This window comes from Coregonus lavaretus (genome assembly GCF_964263955.1).
Source record: "Coregonus lavaretus genome assembly, contig: HAP1_SCAFFOLD_2891, whole genome shotgun sequence".
NCBI lineage: Eukaryota > Metazoa > Chordata > Actinopteri > Salmoniformes > Salmonidae > Coregonus > Coregonus lavaretus.
The window spans coordinates 1-27,996 of record NW_028161527.1 but is presented as its reverse complement, the minus strand read 5'-3'; the positions used below and the strand labels follow the sequence as shown (position 1 = coordinate 27,996).

The window sequence follows — 27,996 nt, the reverse complement described above, 5'->3', positions numbered from 1 at the left end:
AGACAAACGCTTCCTTGTTCAAGAGAAACTTGGATACTGTGCTACAAATGATAAGCCTTGACAAAAACTAAAAGCCATAGTAAAAAGCCATACTGCTTAGCATTGTTGTAACGTTGATACAATGTTGGAAATTCTTAGATTGTTTACTCTACATAATGTGATAATAAAAAAACACATTATGTATTCTTCCTTAACTTTTTGGTGCATTTATGCATCAGGTCAGTTGTCAAATTATACAAATATTTTTCTATAAATTAACATTATTTTCTATATTTGTAATGTTTAAAAAAAGAGAACATGTTAAAAACTCAGATATAATGTGATAAACTATCTGGTAACTTGTATGTGAATTTGGTTTTTATCCCATATGTATCAAAACCTGCTCTGCAAAAATAAACTATTTCATTGTGTTTGTTGTATCATATTTTTGACTAGCCATGCGTCCATACCAATGGAATTCCTAAATCTTTCAGTTCATGGTGCTGAAAAGAAAACCTGTCAACATTAAACTGTTGTGCCAATGATAGTAGTCTGTGTACTAGACTAGAGTTGAGAAACTGTGGTTGTGCGTCTCAAAGAAACTGTCCATGGTTCAGAAACCGAAATGCATGGCATTCAAGTAACGTTTTTAGTTATAATGAAATACTAATAATAGCGTGAATTGGTGAACCAGAATGTGTAGTGAAAATCTGAATTCTAGAACGTTCACGGAAAAAACGACCGTTCAGATTCGCTCAACGGAAAAACATGGTGCCCCTAAACTACAGATAAAATGGGTTGGATAAAGGGAGAGGGTGAGACGGAGGACTCGTACAAAATAAGCAAAATAGCTGCCCACGTACCTGATCTTGTTGTCTACAGCACCCTCACCAACGATATCCCCTACGCAGAGAACTTTCATGGAGTCCTTCTCTTCGCGGATGTATCAGGCAAACTAATCTCGTTAGCTAGCTACAGTAGCTACGTTAGCTATCTCGCTAGCTAACATGAGCTAGAATTCCCTTTCGATCTAAATTTAGAAACTAGCTAGCTAACGTTAGCTAACCCACTAGCTAGAAGTCAACTAATCCATTTTGTATATTTTTTAGGTTTCACTAATCTGACTGAGAAGTTCAGTTTGAGTAGCAAGAAAGGCTATGGAGCAGACGAGTTGACACGCACACTCAACAGCTACATTGGGGAAATAGTCAGTCGTAAGTTAGCTATGGTTTCATTAAGTTAAAGCAATACAATATCAATCTAACGTTATGTACCGTTAGTTAACTTAGTCCAAAAAAAATGTAGTTACCAAGCAATGCTTTGTTCCCTGTATTTCAGACATCCTTGATGCTGGGGGAGACATTCTGAATTATGCAGGTAACAATTGGCTTCCCTCTCAGCATTGAGACACAGATTCACCATGATCACAATTCCTAGCTACAGTACTTCTCTACTCATTATGGCCAAACAACATTTTATCACAGGCGATGCCATCTTGGCTCTATGGACGGTGGAGAGGATCCAGCTCAGTGAAGTAATCTCCCTGGTGGTCAAATGCAGCCTCAACATCCAGGACCAGTGTGGCGTCCGGGAGACAGAAGTGGGCTGTCAGCTAAAAGTTAAAATAGGTGCATTTCTGAGTCTCATACAGACAGAGAGACATGTTTGTGCCATAACACCAGGGCCCGTATTCACAAAGAGTGCAGATCTAGGATCAGTTTAGCCTTTTAAATCATAATGAATAAGGGGGGACCTGATCCTAGATCAGTGCTCTACGCTTTGTGAATTTGGGCCCTGATTATCCGGCTACACTTGACTTTATAGGCAACTAGAACCCCGAATATGATACCCCTTCTCTGCTGTGCCAAGGGATATCTGCTGGGAAGCTCTCCAAGGTGATCGTAGGAGACGAGATCAGTCAGTACTTTGTGGTGATTGGCCGGGCGGTGGACGAGGTACGGCTGGCAGAGGGGTTGGCGGTGGCCAGCACAATCATCTTGTCACCTAACGCCTGGGAACTATGTGAAAGGGACAACATCGCCATTGACCCCATAGAGAATGAGAGAGCCGTGAAGGTGTGTGTGGGAGGACGGGGAAGGGGGTTGGTGGATGGATGTATTGATGGATACAGTTATGACGAATGCAGTTTCAATTAGGCAGGTGGTTGCTAGATGACTATGTGAATGAGGGTCATTCAATGCAGGTGCGATACATCAAACGAGAGCCCCGTTTTTCTGTTGAGAAGTACCAGGAATCAATAGGAACGCATGTAGAGCATGAAAACGTGACAAGAGGTACAGTAAAGAGAGTAGCTAGATATCAGCCTATGATATTTCTGCTTGCATGGTTGTGTTGTAACATCCTAACCAGTCCTTTTTCTGGTCTACAGATTGTGTGAGGAAAGCATCTCGACTGATGCCAAATGCCGAGCTTGAGAAAACTTTTCGGAAGTACATAATGAAAACGGTTTTGCAGAAAGTAAGAACCTAGCTACTACCGTCCTCATTCTTTACAATAGCAAAATCAGAATCACTATGTATTTGTGAATGTATGAATGTAGGCTCTGTTTTAATGTCCACACTACTACTTACCTAGAATTTAAGAAATGTATTGAGCATACGTTCTAATAAGTATGCTAGTATGGTCCTTGGAACGTAGCCATGGTTTTCTACTCTGACCTCTACTCCCTCATTAGATAGATGACGACCAGCCTCTGGAGTATCTGTCTGAGATGCGTCCGGCCACCATAGTGTTTGTCAACATGCAGTTCAAGGGAGGAGAGAGTGACCAGGAGCAGTGTATGACCATCCACCAGGCCGCCATTGGCATCGGTCAGCAGATAGTCAAGCACCACGGGAGGGTCAACAAAGTGTTCATGTTCGACAAGGTCAGTTAGTGGTTCATTCAAGGTGGAATCCTGGGGGTTTATTCACTAGGAACCAAATGAAAGAAAACATGCTGAAACGGGGAGGGACTAACCTGAAGTTGTCCAATAAGAAACACTATTTTGCAAAATGTTTTGGTACGGTGTGAACTAATGAATACACCTCAGCAGTTCTCTGTTCCCAGTGGCAACAGACAAACTACAAATACAACCAACCAGAAACATAAACAATAGGTGCACTCACCAAGACTCTCTTCTTCAGTCAAATCCCCTGTATGTTTTTAAATAACAAGGAGTTTGTTGCAGGGCTGTACTTTCCTCTGTCTGTTTGGGCTGCCTGGGGACAAGCGGGAGGATGAGAGTGCCCACGCCTTACAGGCTGCCTATGGAGTACATGATCTTTGCCAAAAAGAGATCCGCAGCCTCAAGTAAGGTCCATTTGATCCTAATATTCTAGGACCACATGCCTTTACTGTTTATCACACTACAGATGTAGGATCTTAATTTGATCACCCTGTTGCAGGATAATTTTCCTGCAATGCAGGACGTTTTTAAACTTGTAGTGTATTTGAGTTTTAAAAAGGCTTCTTAAGTTTGTAATTTCCACTTTGAAATTTCAGACTTGATTTTCCCTTACGCAAAATGTATCAAGTCCAACAAAATTTCCATTAATTATAATCCACATAATAATTCACATTTCCTGTTGCTAAAGGACTATTTTCCTGCTCTAGCAAAATGGCTCAAATTAAGATCCTACATCTGTATTAAACTTGAGTGCAATATGTTGCAGATTGCATTTCCTGAAAATGCTTTGCATATACAGTAGTTTTATGTGTAGGTTGTTTGAATGCAGCGTATAGTTAACAAAAGGTCCAATGTTGTCAAACAGGACTGTCTCTGTTGGAGTAACCACAGGCCCAGTGTTCTGTGGTGTAGTAGGACATCCTGTGAGGCATGAATACACAGGTACAGTCCCCCTTGACATCCTCTTGAACTCTCAGGTGGAACTGTGCTTTGCTACTGCAACTGACTATTACAGCTACTTGTTGTAGCCTATTTTATATTATTTTAACTCGCATACTATTATGTTCAGATTTTGTACAAGTTTGACCTAGGAACTGAACTCTATCTCTGTGTCCTTTGCCGTTAGTGATTGGTCGTAAGGTGAACCTGGCGGCACGACTGATGATGCACTACCCCGGGATGGTGTCATGTGACAGCGAGACTTGCTACTACTCAAAACTGCCCGCGTTTTACTTCAACGAGCTGCCCAAGAAAGCCATGAAGGGAGTCAAGAACCCTGGAGCCCTATATCAGTTCATGGCCAACAAACATCAGATGTACGACCATCTGATATGACCAACATCATTATAGTCCATTAACTCATGACTCATACTCACTTTCATATTGAGCACCGTACTATTGTCATGTCAGATAATTAATTGTAATAAGAAATGATAAAGGTTCATACATGCTTATAAAACAAAATCTAATCTCCAGAACTGTTGGTAAAGCACCTATGTCCGTTGAGAGAGAGGAGGGATATCCTCTTTTAGGTGAGTTTTCTCTAGTATTGATGATTATGAATGACATGCATTCATCGTGGAAGATCACATTTATTTGAATGATATGTTGCGCTCAAATCCTCCCTAGGCCGAGAGAAAGAAATTGAAGTGTACTCCAGCGTGCTGAAGGGCTTCTTGGAGGCCAGGGCAGCCGGTCACAAGAACTACAACAATGTTTTGATCTACGAGGGACCTATCGGCTATGGCAAGAGCCGCCTGCTGGCTGAGGTGGTCTACAGAACAGCCAAGGATGGAGTCAGGTCAGTGCCAGCTGTTAGTTAGCCTGGTCCCAGATCAGGTCTTGATCAGGTCTTGGCAACTACGATGGTCATGCCAAATGCACAAACAGATCTGACACCAGGCTAGTTGATAGTTGACTCAATTATTTATTACATATCAATACTAGAAATATGTGCTGTATCCCAAGCTGTGGTCATTTAATTTAATCGTAAGTCAAACCCAGTAGTGACAAAGAATCATGGACGTCAACAATGGGCGATTGGAAAGCATTTCTTCTGTCTCCTATCTTTCAGAGTGATCTCGTTTGAGCTGGCCAAGACAGACATCAAGCAGTCCAACTACGCTCTCCAGACCCTACTGGCCATCGTCATGTCAGTTCAGAACTGTAAGAGCTACGCTGAGCGAGAGAGAGTCCTCCTCTCCAAGATCCTAGACTCAAAGATGAGGCAGAACCTCTGCCTTCTCAATGATATCCTGTTAGTCAAGGTAGGTGGGATCTCTGAACGTTGCTTTTCTAAAAGTTATTATTCCGTTTCGTAGTAGCTAACGAGGGTAGATGGGTCTTTCCTGTAAGATCTGTTCTATGCTTTTAGTTTCCTGTGTCGAAGGATGTGTCACTCATGGACAGTCAAACGAAGAACAAGAAGATGAGGAACTACTTTCTGGAGTTGTTTTGCAAGGTACTGTGGATGAAAATAACGTGGATGATGCAACAACATGACTTAGGTGGCAGTTGATTGTTTGATTACTTAGAATTCAATTGATTCATGATAACCGTGTGTGTGTGGTCTGTCCAGTTTGCCGAGGAGGAGCCGTGCGTGTACGTGCTGGACCAGGCTCACTTTGTGGATCAAGCCTCATGGGCCTTCCTGCTCGAAGCATGTAAAAGAGCCTCGGTTCTGTTGTGTATGGCCCTCCTCCCCCACACCAGTCAGAGCGGGTCCTTCCCAGAGCTTAGCCGCATCATCAAGGACCCCCGGACCCTCTACCTCAACCTGCCTGGGCTGGAGCCCCCCGTCATCGCCCAGCTAGCCTGCCAGATCCTGGGGGTGGTCCGCATCCCTAGCGAGGTGGAGCTGTACGTGTATACAAAGAGACACGCACAAACTAATACACACACACACACTGTGTGAATATACATACATTACACATATCGACTCTCAGAGGGTGTCTTGGGGAGCTGGGAGTTTCACACCTCACACACGTTCAGGTAGATACAGTGAAACAGGACAAATATAAGCACCCCCATTTGACCTTTGACTCCTCAAAGGCAATGGCTTGGGAGTTGGGACTGTTTGAATACTTAAACTAAACTGAAGCATCAATATCCAGAGGAAGTAAAAAGTAATTTATTGAAATGTACACTTTTGAATTGGCTTGTCGACTGTATAGCAATTTTTTGAAGACTCATTCTAAGGCTGTCATTGTCTCAGTACATGAATATCTCACAGAAGAAGCCGGAGTTAAAAGTGTAATCTGTTTTATAGGTTCCTGGTGGAGAGAAGCCATGGAGTTCCATACTACTGCGAGGAGCTCTTGAAGAGTCTGTATCTGGGCAATCTGATCGTGATGGAGGAGGTGGAGGAGGAGGATGAGGCTAAAGACATAGACATCCTGTTCCCTGAGCCCACCCTGGTGGTACACTGCTCCAAACCCAGCCAGGTGTGGCAAGAGGAGGACGCCAGGGCCGGAGCACTTGGTAGGAAGATGGATCTGTTGGCTGAAAATGTCTGAGTGGGCAGGTCTCCCGGCCTATTAACACCCTTGTCTGTGAAACAGACAGACGAATTGGCTGAGAATATGAGTGGCATGTCTCCCAGCCAATCAACACCCATGTTTGTGAAACACTGTGTAATGTTGCAGGGCCACCCAAGGCATCCATGTTGAAATCTCGCAAGATCACAGCCCTGGACCATTTTGTTGACCGCGCTTTGGTCTGTTTTGTCGGAGAAGCTGCCAAATTCCACGAAGTTCCCATCCCTCTGACATTGAAAGGTATAGTACAGGGTTCCTGCATTCTGCCCCCAAACACAATACAACCTCATCTCAGGAGTCTTATTTGATAGAAATGACTCATAAATAACACATAAAACTCATTAAGGATGTTTTCTGTTCAGGCATGGCTATAGGCCTACTAATAATAATAATAATAATAATATATGCTATTTAGCGGACACTTTTATTCAAAGCGACTTAGTCATGCATGCATACATTTTACATATGGGTGGTCCCGGGAATCAAACCCACTATCCTGGCGTTGTAAGCGCCATACTCTACCAACTGAGCTACTAATAAAAGTGAATTCTATTCAGGCATGGCCCTGGCCCACCTAGACCACCTGCAGCCGGCGGACCAGATGGTGGTGAAGTGTGCTGCCATCATCGGCCACACCATCACCACGCAGATGCTCATCAACATCCTGCCAGAGTCAGAAAACCACGACAAGCTCAACCTGTCGCTCACCTCCCTGTTCAAGTCGGGCACGTTTGAGTGCGGCTCCAAGCCCAAGCAGTTCACCCAGCAGCTCACCAAGGAGTCGGAGTGCTGGGGCGCGCTCAACTGCTACTGTGTCCAGGACAGCCAAGAAGATATCCGTGAAGGTCGGTAGTGGAGCTGAGGCTAACACAGACAAGGAGAACTTTCACTCTCTCTACCTCTCTCTGTCTCCTCTCTGACTCTCTCTACCTTCTTCTCCCCAAATCTCTCTCCCACTCTCATTTATATTTCTATCTCCCATCCGTCCCTTCCTACTTCGCCCCCCTCTCAGAAGTGTCAGGCAAGGCCTCTGTGGACGGAGTGTGGCGCTGCAGGGTGATGCGTTTCTGCACGGCCCTGGTCAAGGAGACAGCCTACGAGCTGTGGCTGAAGGAGCAGAAGAGAGAGATCCACCAGAAATGTGCCAGCTACCTCCTCAAGCAGGCCCACCGCTGCAGGGACTGCGGCATCGCCGAGTTCATCTTTGGCCACAAGGCGGCCATAGGGAACAACCTCATCGAGATCCACCCGAGTTTGCTCAACATACAAGAGTCTGGGGAAGCCCTGTTCCTGGGCCAAAGCACACTGGGGCTCCCCAAGGGTGAGTGATGGGCCCACTGACTTCTCCGCTAGAGAAACGCACGCAACCTGAGAAACAGACACAAACACTCCCTGAGAGACAGACACAAACACTCATGCTCGCACACACAAACACTTCACACAAACGCTCATGCAGATTGACAATTGTGATGCTGTAACCAACTGATCTAAGTAACCATTGAGGGTTGATTTGACGGGTGCTGTTGGGGTTGTTCTCCTCTCCACCTCTCAGAGACTATACAACTGAACCAGGTCAGCCCTTTGCATCCCAACAGGTAATATTTTATACTCTACCCCTGGTCCCAGATCAGCTGGCCAGTATTACAAGTGGGCTGATTCCATAACAAATGTATTTGTGTGTTTGCGTGCGTCAGTGAGGAGGACGAGTTCTTGTTGAAACTGGATTCTAGGGTGGATGAGTACAAGACCACAGTGGACAGAAGCAGGAAGTGTAGGTGTGCCCAGGTGATGGAGTGTGTTCTGTGCCCCATGGTGCGCCACTGCACGGGCGTGGGCGACGTGCCCAAAACCTTCTATTACTTGCTAGAGACCGCCGCAGCCTCGGCCTTCCTCTCCAACAACCTCAAGGTGTGTGTGTGTGTGTCCTTTACACTCTTTTCTGATCTGTTCGCTCTCATACAGAAATACTCTCTCTTTCACAGGCCCTGTCCTATTTAAACGAAGCTAAAATCATACTAGACAATCTGAAAGTGGGCAAGCCAGCCTTTGAGACTGCCGACCCGAAAGTCAAAGTGAAAATCAACAACTTTGAGAGAGCCTGTGTTTTCCGTCTCAGAGGGGAGGTAGGAGTTCACTGAAATGTTGTTTATAATCGAAAAGGATAATAATGATTTGCATTTATACAAAATAGCGCTTTTCTCAAACTAAAGTGTACTGTTTATTGTACATATAGGTGTTGTACAACACGGGCCAAATGGAGGAGGCTGAGAGCATGTTTGCCAGCGCCCTACGGCTCCTGAACAGACGTCTCCCTACGAACCGCGTGGCCGTGTCCCTGAAGTACGTCTGTGAGAAGATGAAGAGTCTGTGCTGCAGATCCAAGAACTTTGACAACCCTGGGTGTGTTCTATATTCAACAAGCACCTATACAGATAAAGATTAAACAAATTAATATACATCTTTTATAGAGAGCAGGCATTCTAAAATCAGCTATTTTCAATGTATTGACGACAACATACCACAACCTACTATTGTCATCAAATTCAGCATTTATTTGCATTTACCTCACAGTATCTTTTAAATATAAAAAAATAATACTTACAACAACAAAAAAATACTCTAGCACACTGGTGATGTAGATGCTCCACAAACAATTGAATGGATCTTACAATAGTGTGCTACCTTTTGTTTAGGTGTTGTTATTGTTATTGTCTTGGTCCAAAGAGAGAAGAAGCTGGCGTTCCTCCACGAGCAGGTCTGCTGTCTGTCGTACATGTGGCAGATCGGCTGCATGAGGAGAGCGCCCAAGGACATGCTCAACGCATCGCTGGCCATCACTATGGAGATGAACTCAGCCCAGAGGACTGCAGAGGAGAACAAGGTGGTTGTTTACTCTGCTTCTCTGGTTTCTCCAGGAAAACGAGGGCTCAAAAATGGGTTTGTTCAGTCAATGGAAATCTCGAACACTAGAGAGAGAGAGAGAGAGAGAGGTAGGGGGGAAAAAAAATACAGTAGGGATCATCAACTAGATTCAGCCGCGGGCCATTTTTTTTTCTTGAGCGGATGGCCAAAAGTCCAAACAGATACTGTATAATGTTTGACTAAAACATAATCATTTCAAACCTTGCTTACATTTGTATATGATCACGTTTCTCTCTATTATGCGTGGCAATACTTAGGAACATGTTTATTAAAATCACTTGGAGTTGATTTCCTGGTGTTTTTTAGTCTATTATGTCCAACAATATATACAGTACCAGTCAAAAGTTTGGACACACCTACTCATTCCAGGGTTTATTTTTACTATTTTCTACATTGTAGAATAATAGGGAAGACATCAAAATTATGGAATAACACATATGGAATCATGTAGTAACCAAAAAAAGTGTTAAACTAATTCTTCAAATAGCCACCCTTTGCCTTGATGACAGCGTTGCACACTCTTGGCATTCTCTCAACCAGCTTCACCTGGAATGCTTTTCCAACAATCTTGAAGGAGTTCCCACATATGCTGAGCACTTGTTGGCTGCTTTTCCTTCAATCTGCTGTCTGACTCATCCCAAAACCATCTCATTTGGGTTGAGGTCGGGGGATTGTGGAGGCCAGGTCATCTGATGCAGCACTCCATCACTCTACTTCTTTGTAAAATAGCCCTTACATAGCCTGGAGGTGTGTTGGGTCATTGTCCTGTTGAAAAACAAATGATAGTCCCACTAAGCCCAAACCAGATTGGGTGGCGTATCGCTGCAGAATGCTGTGTTAGCCATGCTGGTTAAGTGTGCCTTGAATTCTAAATAAATCACAGACCGTGTCACCAGCAAAGCACCCCCACACCATAACACCTTTACGGTGGGAAATACACATGCGGAGATCATCCGTTCACCCACACCGCGTCTCACAAAGACACGGCGGTTGGAACCAAAAATCTCCAATTTGGACTCCAGAACAAAGACACATTTCCACCGGTCTAATGTCCATTGCTTGTATTTCTTGGCCCAAGCAAGTCTGTTCTTCTTATTGGTGTCCTTTAGTAGTGATTTCTTTGCAGCAATTCGACCATGAAGGCCTGATTCACACAGTCTCCTCTGAACAGTTGATGTTGAGATGTGTCTGTTACTTCAACTCTGTGAAGCATTTATTTGGGCTGCAATTTCTGAGGCTGGTAACTCTAATGAACTTATCCTCTGCAGCAGAGGTAACTCTGGGTCTTCCTTTCCTGTGGCGGTCCTCATGAGAGCCAGTTTCATCATAGCGCTTGATGGTTTTTGCGACTGCACTTTAAGAAACATTCAAAGTTCTTGAAATGTTCCGTATTGACTGACCTTCATGTCTTAAAGTAATGATGGACTGTTGTTTCTTTGCTTATTTGAGCTGTTCTTGCCATAATATGGACTTGGTCTTTTACCAAAAAGGGCTATCTTCTGTATACCCCCCCCCCTACCTTGTCACAACATAACTGATTGGCTCAAACGCATTAAGAAGGAAATAAATTCCACAAATTAACTTTTAAGAAGGCACACCTGTTAATTGAAATGCATTCCAGGTGACTACCTCATGAAGCTGGTTGAGAGAATACCAAGAGTGGCTATTTTAAAAATCTAAAATATATTTTGATTTGTTTAGCACTTTTTGTGTTACTACATCATTCCATATGTGTTAATTCATAGTTTTGATGTCTTCACTATTATTCTACAATGTAAAAAATAGTTAAAATAAAGAAAAACCCTTGAATGAGTAGGTGTGTCCAAACTTTTGACTGGTAGTGTGTATATATTATTAAAATTTTGCTCACAAAACTTGGGGGCCAAATAAAACCACCCGCGGGCAGCCAGTTGGGGAACCCTGGTATACAGTCACCCATACACTCTTTGACGTCCCTCTCACTCACAGACACATCTCCTCTGTCTAGATCATCTTCTCCTGCATCGACTACCTCCAGTACTGTCAGCTGAGTGGTCTGGACGACCAGTGTAAGAGCTATGAAAGGATGCTGTGTGGAAACTTTGTTGAGCTGTCTGACTGCATGGAGGGCCTGACCCTCACCAGCTACTTCATACGTACCCTCTCCATTGTCAAGCTCTGCTCCGGAGCCCTGCACGACTCCATCCAGTATGGTGAGGAGAGGAGTGTGTGTGTGTTGCATTGGTGAGGTAGTGTGTGTTCGGTTTTAAACAAGTGTGTAAGCAAGCGAGACAGACAGACAAACAGACAGACGGACGGAGAAAAAATGTATAGCTAAAAAGTTTCAGTCGTGAAAGAAGTTCTACTTCTCAGGTCTCCGAGCAGAGAAAATCAGCAAGCTGACGAACCGCCGGGTCCCGGACATGTTGGTGATCGCTGTCCTTCACACACCCCTCCTCCTCACACAGAGGTGAAGGACTACTGCTTCTAGTTGGTTCTTTTACTGGGATCTGTGCTTTATCTACTGTTGAATAATATGATACCCAGGTATGAGGAGTGTGTCCAGCTGATGCAGAGTCTGGAGTACCAGGGAAACAGGACACGCATCAGCACAGCTAAAGGCTGGTTCTATGTAGGCTGCTTTGACTTCCTGCTCTACTCAGGCAAGTTGGATATTCCATCACTGGGACATATCTTAGTTAATGAACTAAGGGGTAATAATTATAAATGCCATTTAGCTGACGCCTTTATCCAAAGCGGCTTAGTCATGCGCGCATACATTTTACGTATGGTTGGTCCCGGGAATCGAACCGACATTGCAAGCTCCATGCTCTACCAGCTGAGCTACAGAGGACCACTACCATAGGTTGGGTCTCATGGTGTGTGTTCCAGGCTTTGCCTTCCGTCCGTTTGAGGAGTGCTACACCTTTGTGGAGGAGTCCCAGTCAGACCCTAACCTGGTGGCTGACAAGAGTCTGATGATGAACCTCTACTCTGCTCTGGCTCTGTGGTGAGTGGACTGATAGAAATGTTATGAATAGAGCGCACATCATTTTTTTTCTCTACATGCCAGAGAGGCATTTCTGTTCTACATAACATATTTCTATCTGAACGCTCTACAATGGTGTGCCTTTCAAAATGCAGCCCGAAGCTATACTCTAGTCCAACCTACTATCTTTGCAGTCTGTATGTTTCTATGTGTGTGTGTGTCTGTGTGTGTGTCCCGTTCGGCCTAGGTATGCCCGTCTGTGTGAGTGGGAGAAGGCATGTTTCTTCTACACCAAGGCCTGTGGAGTGACCCAACAGGCTCCCTCATCCATCCACTCCATCAACGGCGTGGTCATGTTCCTGGAGTGTCATGTGCTGCTGTTCAGAAAGGCTCTGGTGGAGCACAATCAACACATCAAAGCCATCTACCAGAGCACACAGAAGGTAGCCTAGCAACAGGTAGCCTAGCGAGCCTAGCGACAGGTAGCCTAGCGACAGGTAGCCTAGCGGTTAAGAGCGATGGGCCAGAAACCGAAAGGTTGCTGGTTCAAATCCCTGAGTCGACTAGTTGAAAAATCTGTCGATGTACCCTTGAGCAAGGCACTTAATCCTAATTGCTCTGGATAAGAGCATCTGCTAAATGACTAAAATGTATGCATGCACATACTCAGACGCTCTTTCTTTCTCTCTAGCTCTCCCTCACGCACACACACTCACTCTCCCTCACTCACACACGTTCCTTCACATGCCCATGCCCACACACACATGCTCGCACACACACAGTTGTGTATAATGTACATTTTAGAAAAGTCACACGGTCATATTATAAATGTTCTTCCTGAAACTGACCTAATAGCCATATTATTTCTTATGCAGCACTTCACAGAGTTCAACCGGAAGTACTCAACCAACAAGATGTACGCGCCCCGGGTGCTGCACCTCAGAGCTTACATGTACTTGCTGGCGGGACACGAGGCCCTGGCCACCGCCATCCTCAACAAGGCTGTAATGCTGTGTCAACAGCACGGCAACAAGCTGGAGGAGAGCTGGATCGCACAGAACCAGGTACAGTACTGGAGGAAAGGCCTGAGGGGACACACGGACACACATAATAATGGCTGGAACAGCGCCAATAGCATCAAACACATGGAAACCAATATTGGATACCATTGCACTGATTCCACTCCAGCCATTACCACGAGCCTGTCCTCCCCAATGAAGGTGCCACCAACCTCCTGTGGTGTGTATGCAGTCATCACACACACAGAACAGAAAACTTAACCACATGCATTTAAAATAGACTGCAGTTACACATCGTATACCATGTAGTAAAAATCAGTGGAGGCTGGTGAGGGGAGGACGGCTCATAATAATGCTCGGAATGGAGTTATTGGAATGGTGTCCAACATGGTTTTCATGTGTATGCCATTCCATCCACTCCATTCCAGTCATTATTATGAGCCGTCCTCCCCTCACCAGCCTCCACTGTAGTACATGTATTTTCTCCTTGATAACCTAAACAAGTAGAGCGTAGCGCTTAGCTAGGTGCTTAGTGAATGTATTATTTAATTAAGGACATTTCTAATAAATATGTTGTGAATATTCCCTGTCTTCCTCTTCAGATTTCGTGGTTCGGCGTGTTCAGGCAGAGCACCAGCGACTGGTTCGCTTCCACTTTGACCATGCCTAGCTGGGAGGAGGCTAAGGGGATGGACCCAGAGGAGCTGACCCACACCCGCTACACCCTGATGGGTGTGGGGAGCGAGATCTGGGCTGACAACTCCAGCCTGTACCTCGCCCCAAAGGCAGAGGACACCCAGCTCATCAAAGGCCAAGGATAGGGACGCGGTTCCTTTATTGAGACTGTGGAGAGCAGATTTAAAGGATGTAAGGTCATTGCCGATTTGGATTTGAACTGTGATGTGTTAGGGGTTAATGAGTGTTCGTATCATTTAATCTCGATCAGAAGTGGATGGCCATGATATGAACGTTCACCAAATGAAAGGATGTTTCAATCACTTTATTGTTTCGTACATTTCTCTGTCTTTCTCTCGTAGAACAAATCACATTTATAATAGAACAACAAATATCTGAATTGATAATTTCCCACAGATGAGTCAATAAACTCTTAAACAGAAACTTGTCTTCAGCTATCAATACTAAATTTTAAGGCAGATTTCCACAAGTAAAGTGGCCAAAATTTGATATTGATATTGACCCATTATTATTTCTCTAATAACTAAAATCCATCAACAACACAGTACATGGGATAGACATTGACAACATAAAAGTCTTTTTTTTCTTTTTTGGTTACCCCAATTCAAAGTTTTTAGTAACATATTAGTACCATTTTACACATGAATAAAATATACTATATATTGTACATCGTTAAGAGTCTTCACTTTATTACATTTTGCCCTTTCTCACAAAGGTATTATTATTGCATTTCTATCAATTAACCACACAATCCTGTAGAAAGACACTGCTAAGTTTGATTCACCTTTGTGCAGGTGTTTAAATACAGTTACTGGTAGTTCAGAATCAGAATACAACATCACTTTGTAGGTGTCAAACAAACTGGAATGCAGGAGAAGATATCACATGTCAATGAAACGTACCGACAGGGTAACTGGAACAGTATGCCGGTAAAACACATTTGTATGCCAATGGACATACATGTACATGTACATTGCCTTCAGAAAGTATTCACACCCCTTGACTTTCCACATTTTGTTGTGTTACAAAGTGGGATTAAAATGGATTTAATTGTAAAAAAATGTCAAAGAGCTACACAAAATACTCTAAATGTCAAATTGGAATAAAATTCTAACAGCTATAAAAAATAAAATGTAATATATCTTGATTAGATAAGTATTCAACTCCCTGAGTCAATACATTTTAGCTTTTCATTTTGAATTAATTTGTTAAAATTTCAAAAAATATAATTCCACTTTCACATTATGGGGTATTGTGTGTAGGCCAGTGACAAAAAATCTCTATTTAATTTAGTTTCAATTCAGGCTGTAACAACAAAATGTGGAAAAAGTCAAGGGGTGTGAATACTTTCTGAAGGCACTGTATCTCTACACAGTCATCCAAAGACTCCAAAGACAATTTGAGCATTAAAACCATAGAGATCCTATAAATTACTATATATGGTTAAAACCGTATAGGAATCACATTCCCAATAGGTACAGAATGGCAGGGCTATGCTGCTACGCTAACTGGAATGTAATGTTCTCCAATTCCTGAAATATAACACTGGCCTCAACACTGTAATGGAGAAAGAATACTATCAACAAATCTTCTGGAAAATGGCAGTGAACATTTTACAAATTAGCTTTCAAGAAAGGAATTGTACATTTAACACTTTCAATATTATGTGTGCAGGTTTTAATTGGATACATATACAGTATACTGTTTTCGTATCCTTAAGTGCACAGACCCAATAGTGATGTCAAATTACAAAACAAAACACACATTGATTATTCCATGAACAAGATTTCCATTGTATACTGTAATTGATTTTTCAAAAGGATTCCTATGTTGAAAAAATAGAAAAAAAACATACAAAATACAAACTATTCTGTTAAAAAGTAAAGTTGCTTTAAAATCCATTTGGTTGATACAGATGTAGGATCTTAATTTGATCACACTGATGCAGAAATACTTTTAAAACTTGTAATGTATTTAAAGTTTAAAAATGCTTCTGAAGTTTGAAATGTCCACGTTAAAATTTCAGACTTGATTTTCCCTTATGAAAAATGTTTCAACCATTACAAAAATGTCCATTAATTATAATCCACACATTTCATGTTACTTCAGGATTATTTTCCTGCTGTAGCAAACTGGCTCAAATTAAGATCCTACATCTGTAATAAATTGGCCCACGGGTAGATAGACATAATACTATTAATTCATTGCTTCCTCTGTTGCTGGTATCACCATACATTGACATACATATAAAATAATCACAGTTTATGTTTCTTGGTTCCTCAATAGGGTAACATTGTTTCTAAACGATTTACGCGAGTTGCACACACACACACAGTCTTACATGACGAGAACGCATGGTGCAGCACAGTTCAGAGGTGGTCGAGTGTGGCACAATAGTTGAGTTATTTTCCACAGAACGGTGACGAAGCCAGTACGGATCACAAACTCGTCTCTCTGTCCAACTTTGAATCCTTCCTCTTATGTCTTCTCTCACCACCACTGGAAAACAAAAGGCTATGTGTCACAAATAGCATTAGAGGAGACACTACATATACCACTGAATTGACCAGCTGGATGGCATTGTGTATTGGAGCCCTGCGTGCACTTCATTGATTTGGGGTAATATTACCCATCATGCATAACCACCCTAGACATGCAGTTGTCCCCAACCACCACAGAGGCAAACCAAACCAGAGCATGCTGTGTGTGTGTGTGTCTGTCCACCATATGCATGCATTCATATTCCCCAAACCAGTGAGCGTGAAACATTCAAAACAAAGAGAGACGCCTTGAGACATTTGTTTAGAACTGAGTGCCAACTTTGAGTTGGTGTTTTTTTTACTGTGGATCTTTATGGGTCAAGAGATAACTGGTTGCTCCAGGGTACTTTAGACTGAAGTCCCATACTCAAACTCCGGGCACACTTGCATGACAAAGACCATCATATTCATATTGTCACCTCTACATCATACAATGATACACTGCACATGGAGAGACAAGATATGTAACACCATGCCATTGAGGATTGGGAGTCACTTACCTTTGGGATATCAGCTTCTGAGAGGTTAGGAAGGGGAGCTTATGATGGTAATGGAATGAGAAAGGATAGGAGTTAAGATAGAAGTTAATGATCATCTAAATCTCTACAATGGAAGGGCAGGTCAAAATCCACATTTGATATCTACATTAATATCTACATTAAATATGTTTTACAGTATTCACACCATGAATAGAATAGAAAACAGAAAAGTATTTGAGATTGGACAAGTAAATGGTCTGCGGCTAATATATAGGTCCAATAAATAAATGAAATGGCATTTTTGGTGAAAGGTATCTATTCATTAATTGATTAATTGATTGATTGGTGGACATTCCAACCTTTTGGAGCTTGGATCCTTCTTGGAGTTGTCACTGGGGCTGATACTATTCCACACGTTCCCGAAGGAGCCTTTGGACATCTCATCGGAAATGTTCACCGTAGCGGGATCGTTCCTACAAAACACAAAACCGAGAATGCTCTGTCAGTCACTGCATGTTCTCATAGGCAAGACATCCTCTGAAATGTGTTGATGATTAGGCCCTGATCTTGAATTAGCTGAAATCATGTTTTCTGTAAGTTGCTGGCACAAAAAAATGAGGTTGTGCCGCGGTATTGGCAGAACAATTGATACAATGCATGTGCAACATGGCCCTCTATTGTTTCCTTGCAATAGCTTGTCACCAAAACCTGTACCAGGTTTTTTTTAAACGAACTTTCTAGTGCCTACAGTCTCTGCATGTTTTGTTAGTTGGACTTACTTGTAATTTCCTTCCAGTGGCAACGTAACTATCCCCTCCTCCTCCTCCTCTATAATACTGGGCTCCTCCTGAAGAGAGAGAAATGAAGAAAGTGACTGTTAAATCACACTATTGCACCACAAGCCCAGATGATTGATAGAGTCATAATGTGCTAACATATCTGTATGGCTTCAATATGTTTAAGAGCACCAAGGACTGTTTACCTCTTCTCCTTCCTCCAGTTTCTTCTTCTTCCACTCAGGCATCAGGTCGTCCAGCCAGCTCAGCTCCTTCTTGGTGAACAGGAAGTCCAGCAGCTTACGGATGAACACCAGAGCCAACACCTAGAGGAGAGAAGCAATTCTCCTTACATTCTCCTCCTGTCAACTAAGTGTGGTGACACGTGCCGTACCTACAGTACATAAAGCTTAAGGTGAATACCGAATTAAATATAAAAGCAAAATAAATGTCTACATACTCAAAAGACATAACATCACTTTCTCAATCTCTCTCTCTCTCTCTCTCTCTCTCTCTCTCTCTCTCTCTCTCTCTCTCTCTCTCTCTCTCTCTCTCTCTCTCTCTCTCTCTCTCTCTCTCTCTCTCTCTCTCTCTCTCTCTCTCTCTCTCTCTCTCTCTCTCTCTCTCTCTCTCTCTCTCTCTCTCTCTCTCTCTCTCTCTCTCTCTCTCTCTCTCTCTCTCTCTCTCTCTCTCTCTCTCTCTCTCTCTCTCTCTCTCTCTCTCTCTCTCTCTCTCTCTCTCTCTCTCTCTCGAGCACGCGCACACACACACACACACAGACCCCCCACCCACACACAACCCCACCCTCCACACACACGTTACCATCATGGGGAAGACGATGGCATAATTTGAGGTCTTGATGACCCAGAGCATGACCAGGCAGCTGAGCTGGATGATGGTGAAGAGGTGGACCTTCCTCAGCGGAACGTGTCTCAGGTAGATGAAGTCTGGCTGGTGCTTGGCCGGCATGCCAAACAGCTTGAGACGGTCAAAGAACTGGATACCTCTCAGTGAGGATGCTCCCATGTACAAGAACACTCCATACAGTACAGGCATGGGGATAAACTTGAAACAGATAGAGAGACAGCACTCAATTTAGTCTTCAACAGTTGTGTATGCGTGTGACTATGCTCATGCACGTGCGCATGATTGTGCTAAAGTGTGTGTGTTTGTTGTAATTGATCTCATGTATATCTGAGGTCTGGCCTTTGACCTCTGACCTCCCTCACCTTGAGGACAGAGGTCATGAAGACGGAGCAGCCCATGAGTAGGAAGATCATGAGGCCGGTGAAGCGCTGCTCTCTGATCCCCAGGAACTTGGGCTGTTCCCCGGGGGCTGAGCACTCTGACTCCAGCTTCAGGCTGTTGACGTGGGAGATGGAGAGGACGGTGGCTGCCACAAACCAGGGCAGGCCCATCACAGAACACACCCCCAGCATCACCCCCACCACAAACAGGTCCAGGTGGTAGCCACAGCCCTTCTGTTGATGGGAACCAGAGATATGGGGTTATAGCATCCATACTGCAGCGATACGGTAGTAGTATACTATAATACATGAACAATAAGGAGATATACTGTATAATGTTCAGATCTTTAATTATGGAGATATACTGTATACTGTTCTGATCTTTAGTTATGGAGATATACTGTATACTGTTCAGATCTTTAATTATGGAGATATACTGTATACTGTTCAGATCTTTAATTATGGAGATATACTGTATACTGTTCAGATCTTTAATTATGGAGATATACTGTATACTGTTCAGATCTTTAGTTATGGAGATATACTGTATACTGTTCAGATCTTTAATTATGGAGATATACTGTAGACTGTTCAGATCTTTAGTTATGGAGATATACTGTATACTATTCAGATCTTTAATTATGGAGATATACTGTATACTGTTCAGATCTTTAGTTATGGAGATATACTGTATACTGTTCAGATCTTTAGTTATGGAGAAATGAGGAACAGTATGCAAGGCGTTAGTTGAAATGGTAGCCATAGCCAAATGGGACAGAAATTAAACAGTCCCCTCAAAAATTGGGATCAAAACCCCAAAATAGAATCAGCCTTTAGGGGTTTGACGGTTAATTATATCATAATAATGACCTGTTAAGTTTTGAATTTCACATTTTATCTGTGAAAACTATTACCACCATATAGCAGTAAAAGCAGACACAGTAGAATGACTTGAATTGGCAGCCATTACCTTCAGTTTGTGTTCCTTCCTGTTGATGATAACAGCAGTGATCTGTTGGTCCATGAAGATGAGGATGGTGCAGAGCAGGGCAGGGAGGACCGCGATTATAGTGGTCCACCACGGGTTGCGCCCTATTGGGTTCACTATCCAACCACGGTCGTCTCTGGTTGGCTGTGGGAGGGAGTGAACATGATCATGATCTGTGTGTGTGTGTGTGTGTGTGTGTGTGTGTGTGTGTGTGTGTGTGTGTGTGTGTGTGTGTGTGTGTGTGTGTGTGTGTGTGTGTGTGTGTGTGTGTGTGTGTGTGTGTGTGTGTGTGTGTGTGTGTGTGTGTGTGTGTGTGTGTGTGTGTGTGTGTGTGAGTGTGTGTGTGTGCTCACCTTGAACTTGTTGGGGACCTGCAGTTTGGGTGAGGGGATTCCCAGGGCGTAGTCCACTAGGACCATGGTGAGGATGGTGATGAAGACAGCAAAGTCACTGATCTGGGCCCTCACCTGAAGAACAAGAGAAATTCACAGTCAAACTAGGAACTGAGCTTATGGTGAATCTCCTATTTCTCAGTGGCATGTGAATGCAAGTTAATTGTCTGTAACGTCTTCACTTGTCTGCTTGGCGGAACGGTGTATCACATCTATCTTGTTCAGGTTGTCGTTGTAAAAGATAATGTGTTCTCAATGACTTACCTGGTTAAATAAGGCAAATAATAATAATAAAGCGCAAGTAAGTGTAGGATCTCTTAGATGCCACAAGGGGGCATCAGTACACTGGAAAATAAATTCTTACTCCTGCAGCACCCAACAGCACTCATCGACATATCATTGAAATATAATGGGTAGATTTCCATATTATTTCTCAAAATGATGTACCAGTAGGCGGTAGAGCACTGATACATCCACCAAAGTCTGAGAGATTATGGGGCAAGCATCAACAATCAATCAAATATCATTGAAATCCCTGCAGATGTGGCTACCGGTCCACATTCCTTGCACTCAGGAATTATGAGGTGTAGTTGGACGTGCCTTGGTGGGGAAATAGCGGCTGGTCTTGAACTCCTTGAGGAAAGCAGACATGAAGACAGTAGAGAAGAAGAGGACCACGGACCAGAAGAGAACGTCAGGGATGTAGGGGCCGTGGGGGCCACAGGCGCTGCCGTCAAACTCCCCCCGGAACACAAAGCACTCCTATACAGGAAGAGAGAGCGACTGTAACAGCTGAACACAAAGCACTCCTATACAGGAAGAGAGAGCGACTGTAACAGCTGAACACAAAGCACTCCTATACAGGAAGAGAGAGCGACTGTAACAGCTGAACACAAAGCACTCCTATACAGGAAGAGAGAGCGACTGTAACAGCTGAACACAAAGCACTCCTATACAGGAAGAGAGAGCGACTGTAACAGCTGAACACAAAGCACTCCTATACAGGAAGAGAGAGCGACTGTAACAGCTGAACACAAAGCACTCCTATACAGGAAGAGAGAGCGACTGTAACAGCTGAACACAAAGCACTCCTATACAGGAAGAGAGAGCGACTGTAACAGCTGAACACAAAGCACTCCTATACAGGAAGAGAGAGCGACTGTAACAGCTGAACACAAAGCACTCCTATACAGGAAGAGAGAGCGACTGTAACAGCTGAACACAAAGCACTCCTACAACAGGAAGGTACGAGAGACCTGAGAAGAATCCTATATCTTTAACAGGATAGACTGGCCGTGTCTGAAATCTGTCTTGCCTACTACATACTAAAACTACATCCTGTGTACTAACAGTACTACATACTATTTAGAATGTACTGTTTAGTAAAAATGTATGCAATTAGCAACAAATATCAATATACCACTTATTTATACTGAGAAGGCGTCATCTAATGCAGAATCGCGCTTGTTCCCCCGCTTGTTCCCCACTATCACCTATTCTGATTATCAGCTGTTGTCAAACACACATGGGTGTGAAAAAACGATTATCTTCCTCAATAGTGTGTGGTGAATTCTACTTGACGAAAAGCCGAACTGAGTATGACATGCTGGCATTTAAAGCATACAACTTTTTGAAATTTCACATACTACAAAACGTTATATTTTCGCATATCCAAAAAGCCTACTATTTAGAACGCAAGTATGGGTATTTGGACATGGCCACTGTAAGGTATGAGTTACCTACATAGGAAAGATAAGAAGACCCAGTCAAAGTTAGCCCCTGGTCCCAGATCTGTTTGCACTTTATAGACAACTCCTATACACACAAACAGATCTGAAACCAGGATAATTAGAAATATTATGTTAAGTACAATGTTTGTGCATACTGCACAGTGCTTATATTCTGTAGTACTCTACCACTGACATTTCATATGGATGTCTCCACTATACATTTATTTCATGTCAATGACTCCATTTCCTCTATGCAAAGATTTGGACAGAATCAACGTGCATGAGTGCGTGCATGAGGGACTGGCTCATGCTGAATCATGTCTGTGTGAACCCAGTCATTCATGCACATAGGATTGAAGTCACATATTGTGTGTGTTTGTGTGTGTGTGCGTGTCATTCTTGACTGGCTTCATGCAGGTGCGCATATGTGTGTTGGAGTGAGATTGACACATTAAGCCTTCAGAGGTGTGACAGAGTCACAGTGAATACTAAAAGAATGCTCTACTGTTCTGACTGTTTCTCTATGGTGACTGTGCGTGGTTAAATCCTGTTGAAATCCTGCCTACATATCTTTAATCCTGTCACACTGTTCTGTTCGGTTCCCTCTGGGGAAACACATTGTACTATTAAGAGACAATGTCTATCCCTATAGCATCACACCCCTCTCCAGGGGATGGCTATTTCACCATGAAAAATACACTATATTTAAACAATATAATATTTGTAGCAATTTGCTGATGAGTGATGTTTTAGAAGTAATTGAGTAAGGTGTTAGTTACATCATGTCTCAATATTACATCAGGGGGTGGTTATTGGTCAATAGTCCCCCGTGGTGCCTGACCCTGCACTGCACTATAATACTACTGACCTCTAGAAGTTAATGTGATGATTACACAGTGCAGCTGGGGGTCTACTACAGAAGGAGGTAGTCAGTGACCTTACAGAGCAAGGCTTCATCGCCCAGAACCCAAGATCAGGGCTTTTAGGCTTCAAACCCCTCTTTACCTTGACCTCCAGGCTGGTCCAGTTGACCTCTGATGCAGTGATGTTCCTGTCCTCCCAGTACCTCAGAGTGGAGTTGCTGGGATCCTTTGGCTCCACACACGCACACCTGTCAGAGCACAACACACACATACATGAGTGCACACACACGTGCACACACACGTAAACACACACATATAAACAGTCACACACAAGCCCGCAGACACACACATGCACAAGTACGCATGTATGAGTACACACACGTGCACGAATAAACACACACACACATTTGTCATCTTGCAGCCTTAGTCTGCACATGTCAACACATCTGTGTCCTTATAGTTATTCCACCTCAAAAAGCACAAGAAAGAGGATTTTGAAACCCACCATCTCAGATTGTTCTGAAATCGCTTCTGTAGTTAGAAACTGATAAGGTTAGCATTCCTAAAATATAATTTTTCTGAAATATTATTTGATCTCTGAGAAATTAAGGGATTGCACCCAAATTGGCCATTTTAATTTATAGGATTCATATGAGCAAAAGCAATTGGTTTTCTACTTAAAGTTGCAAAGAGAATATTGTGATCCATTTAAGAGACCAGCAAAATTGATAAAAGGGTGTGGTGGCAGTAGCAGAAACAGCGGCATCTAGTGGGCAAAACTTGGTACTTTCACACTAATTTTATGGTATAGAATGCAAGTGACTTCAATGGCTAATAATTTCTCTGAACAGGGGAACAAAACATCACCATATTCATAGGGAATACATTACAAAGGATGAAGATGCAATACTCCAAGCAGCAGCTCCATACTACGTTTCAGACATAGAGAACTGATACTGTATACTGGTTGTTGGGCTGAGATTGGCGTGGGATGTGGGGGGTCCGTGGGTGGCTTTTGATCATTTTATTGGATACCTCATGTCTTACTCATTGTTAGGAAGAATTATGGTCCAAATCGAATGTTAGGTACTATATTTATTGAAGATCCTATAAATTAAAACGGCCAATTTGGGTGGAATAATTAGCTTAATTTCTCAGAGATCAAATTATTAATTAAGTTTCAGGAATGCTAATCTTGTCTGTTTCTAACTACAGAAACGATTTGAGAATAATCTCAGATGGTGGGTGACATGGCTTGCTGAAATGACATGGAATGAAACATGCGGATTAATCTCTATGACCTCACCAATGTGAACATTAACATTTACTTGACCGTACATTACATTGACTTAGAACGATTACATCATGTATTAATGTATGTCCCTGGATTTACACATGGGATTATTCAGCATACTACAATAATCTTGTAGCATTACCGAAAAACTGGATAAACTGCCCATATTGCCCATCTGTGCTTTGATGATGTAGCTAGCTAACACCAATGTGTACAGGACTCTGGTAAACAGTATGTGTTAAAAAATTAATAAAAAATGGACTGTTGTCCACCTGCAGTATTGTAGGTCGAGTAGTACTTACACTTATGAATGCTACTTAAACAAAGAAGTACAATTTATTCCTACTACTACTAGTTCCACTTAAGAGTAGCGGTAGTTAGTGGGGTCCTGGTTCCATTAATGAGTACACTCTTAGAAAAAAGGGTTCCAAAAGGGTTCTTCGGGTGTCCCCATAGGAGAACCCTTTTTGGTTCCAGGTAGAACCCTTTTGGGTTCCATGTAGAACCCTCTTTGGAAAGGGTTCTACATGGAACCCAAAATAGTTCTCCCTGGAACCAACAGGGTTCTACCTCCAACAAAAAAGGGTTATTCAAAGGGTTCTCCTATGGGGTTCTAGATAGCACCTTTTTTTCCAAGAGTGTGCTACAGGTTAAGAGTACTAGTTTCACTTATTGGCAGTTAAAGGAGTACTACTAGTTGCACTTACAAGTACTGGTAGTTAGAGGAATACTAGTTCCACTTATGACTATTTAATCCACTTATGACTATCAGTTCCACTAACGAGTACTATTTCCATTACTTACGAGTACTGGGTGAGTTTCTGAAGGTTGTTGTTCATGTTGATGGGGTAGTGTTCTCCCAGGTGGATGAGTTTCTCCAGGGCTTCGTAGATGAAGATGATGCAGATGAGCGAGGCGAAGGCCTCCTCTGTGAAGCGGGTGATGTAACAGACCAGGGAGCTAGCATCTGTAGCCACTAGGAGCAGGCAGAGGAACGCCGTCCACAGGCCGATACAGGCCCTCAGGGAGAGGTAGGACAGGTCATAGTCCCTGTGGACAAACACACACACATGTAACTGGTGGGATGCGAACCCCCATCTCCCACACGGAAGACCAACGTCTTAACCATTAGACCAAAAGGACATTTCTTCTTGGGCAGAGGTTATCACCGATTTTCACACGAGCATACACACACACACGGACACACACACACACACATACACACATGCATGCACACACACACACACACACACACACACACACACACACATACACACTTGACTGCAATCCAAAGTCCATGCATGAATGAATGACTGGGTTCGCACAGACATGATTCAGCATGAGCCAGTCCCTCATGCACGCACTCATGCACTTTGATTCTGTCCAAATCTGTGCATAGAGGAAATGGAGTCATTGACATGAAATATATTTATAGTGGAGCCATCCATATGAAGTGTCAGTGGTAGAGTACTACAGAATATAAGCACTGTGCAGTATGCACAAACATTGTACCTAACATTGTCTGCCAATATATTTCCAATTAACCTGGTTCCAGATCTGTTCACGTATATAGCCATAGTCATAGTCCATGTGGACAAACACACACACGTGTAACACTCGGAAGACCAACGTCTTAACCATTAGACCAAAAGGACACTTCTGCTTGGGGCAAGGTTGTCACCAATTTTTGCACGAGAGACACACATGGACACACACACACACACACAAACAAACACACACAGCCTTAGAAAAACCCATACATCTATACTTAAAGTCTTCCTACATGCCAGGAACAATGTACTGCAGCCATGTCACAGTGATGAGAGCAGCTAAGACAATGTGACAATGTATCTGAAATGGGGCAAACTCACTTGCAGAATTTGAAGAGAATCTTCTCAAACACTAGAACAGGCCCTGTGCTGCCTAGAATGGTGAGAGGCTGCCCAGCGAACAAGGAGTAGGCTATCCCCGTCATGGAGGCTCCAAACAGGGACTCAATTGCACTCTGGCCAAAGAGGAAGAGACAGTAATAGGTTAATGGATCACAGGTTGCATAGCACTTTTCATAATAACTACACCTGTGAGTCTGTGCAGTCTTTATTTGTTGAAGTTGGATATCTACTGGGGGATACAGCAACTAAAACATATCCATCTGTTTAGAGTTCAGCTTCATAAGGATACCATCGTCCTTACCTAATGTGTGAATGTAAAAGTGCTTTATTGTTGTGCATAACTACATCAGAAATCCAACAAACAAATACAGGAAGTAGGCCTTCAGAAAGTCAGACTGTTCTTCTGCCATTTGTAATAACATTTGTCTTACTATGCGTCCCTCTGTGGCTTCCCCCAGTAGTCCTCCGAAGGTGATGACAGGAGACATGCAGGCACAGTAGAGGAAGAGGAAAGAGGCCAGACACTGCAGGCTCACAGCGTCCGTGTAGTCAGACAGGTAGTGGGGCGCCTTGCGCTTGATGTCCATGAAGAACCCTCCAAAGAACCTGGAAATGACACACACATTAGTGCATGTACACATGCATACACACACACACACACACACATACCACCTTAGTGAACCAGCATCAAATACCATATGAAGTAAAAGGAGTCAAATGTGTTTCCTTTCATTTTTCAGTTGCTTTTTTAAACACATTCCCACAGGCCACACACTAGGAGGAGGGATGGAGAGAGGAAATATACAGGCACATGGCGACCTAGCCGGAGGCGGTTGCCGGGGTTACGGTGGGCGTGACTTTGAGTGGTATTTCAGCCGAGTCGGGGATGGATGCTATGCTGTGGCCCTCTGGGAGATCATGGCTCATAGCAGAACTGGGCTGCAGGCCAACCTACTGTACCGTCAGGATGAGTTCCTCAGAGACCTACTGTAGCAGGGATCACTTACTACAACTACAACTATATCACTTAAAAACCCATTATATACAGCATCACTTACTACAACTACACATAGCCTACTGCCTCCCTCTAAATATACTGTATTACACTACTACAGCTTTCTCCTTACTCCAAATACACTCTACTACACTACTGTAGATACCCAAAACAAATTACACCTACAATAAAGTATTGTTAATAAAGTTGTAACACTTTATTGTTTGTGTCCATAAGTGCTTATAAGCTACTGCTAATAAGACACTAATAATTCATGAATTCATATACATTATTTTGCACTGTTAAGTATTTATTAGCATTTTAAGAGATTAGGTAACTTTATTTACAGCATCAAAATGGAATGCTGTAGGGTATTAATATTGAACAAATTATAGCCTATAAACAGCACTTAGTTAAAGCACACTTAGTGCATGTATTATAAGTGGACATGATTATATGATGAACTTATAAAAGCTTAATAATAGATTCAAATCAGCCCTTAGTTAATGCACACACAGTTAGAGCATTATATGTGGACATTTAATTGTACAATGAAGTGTTACCAAAATAGCTAGAGTGTTTTCCCCAGTGCTGTCGAGGCACATTTTAATAAGTGATGCTGGTCTTATGTAGGAAAGTATGCATGGATGATTCCAAACGCATGTATCACACTCAATCCCAGCTCTTTTTGTGAACTCTTGAGTTTGAGGAACGAGAGAAACCCATAAGGAGGGCTAAATGTTCTGCTAGGGACAGGGAGAGCCGGAGAAGAG

General features: G+C 43.0%; 2 protein-coding genes across 2 annotated transcripts; one reads left to right on the top strand and one right to left on the bottom strand.

The window, feature by feature from the left end:
- Nucleotides 1-772: 772 nt before the first annotated feature.
- Nucleotides 773-14,186, top strand: LOC311120456 (adenylate cyclase type 10-like; the record flags this gene model as incomplete). Its single annotated transcript, XM_084195046.1, has 32 exons — nt 773-929; nt 1,053-1,193; nt 1,318-1,356; nt 1,464-1,607; nt 1,849-2,054; nt 2,183-2,273; nt 2,369-2,457; nt 2,675-2,866; nt 3,170-3,291; nt 3,753-3,829; nt 4,014-4,203; nt 4,364-4,419; nt 4,517-4,688; nt 4,962-5,154; nt 5,262-5,348; nt 5,466-5,746; nt 6,156-6,367; nt 6,532-6,663; nt 6,981-7,268; nt 7,436-7,744; nt 7,976-8,018; nt 8,118-8,331; nt 8,406-8,546; nt 8,657-8,823; nt 9,148-9,304; nt 11,333-11,537; nt 11,698-11,794; nt 11,872-11,987; nt 12,175-12,334; nt 12,561-12,756; nt 13,189-13,377; nt 13,935-14,186. 32 exons carry the CDS (start codon nt 773-775, stop codon nt 14,151-14,153), a joined length of 5,082 nt encoding a protein of 1,693 aa, XP_084051172.1. The 3' UTR covers nt 14,154-14,186.
- A 2,280-nt stretch (nt 14,187-16,466) lies between these two features.
- Nucleotides 16,467-26,835, bottom strand: LOC311120457 (sodium-driven chloride bicarbonate exchanger-like; the record flags this gene model as incomplete). The annotated part of the gene is made up of 13 exons (XM_084195047.1): nt 16,467-16,527; nt 17,407-17,520; nt 17,827-17,894; nt 18,030-18,149; nt 18,646-18,888; nt 19,053-19,304; nt 20,041-20,202; nt 20,412-20,525; nt 21,051-21,212; nt 23,186-23,291; nt 25,142-25,387; nt 26,209-26,342; nt 26,661-26,835. Coding segments are annotated over 13 exons (1,957 nt in total), but the record flags the coding sequence as incomplete, so codon positions are not given.
- Between the last annotated feature and the right edge of the window lie 1,161 nt (nt 26,836-27,996).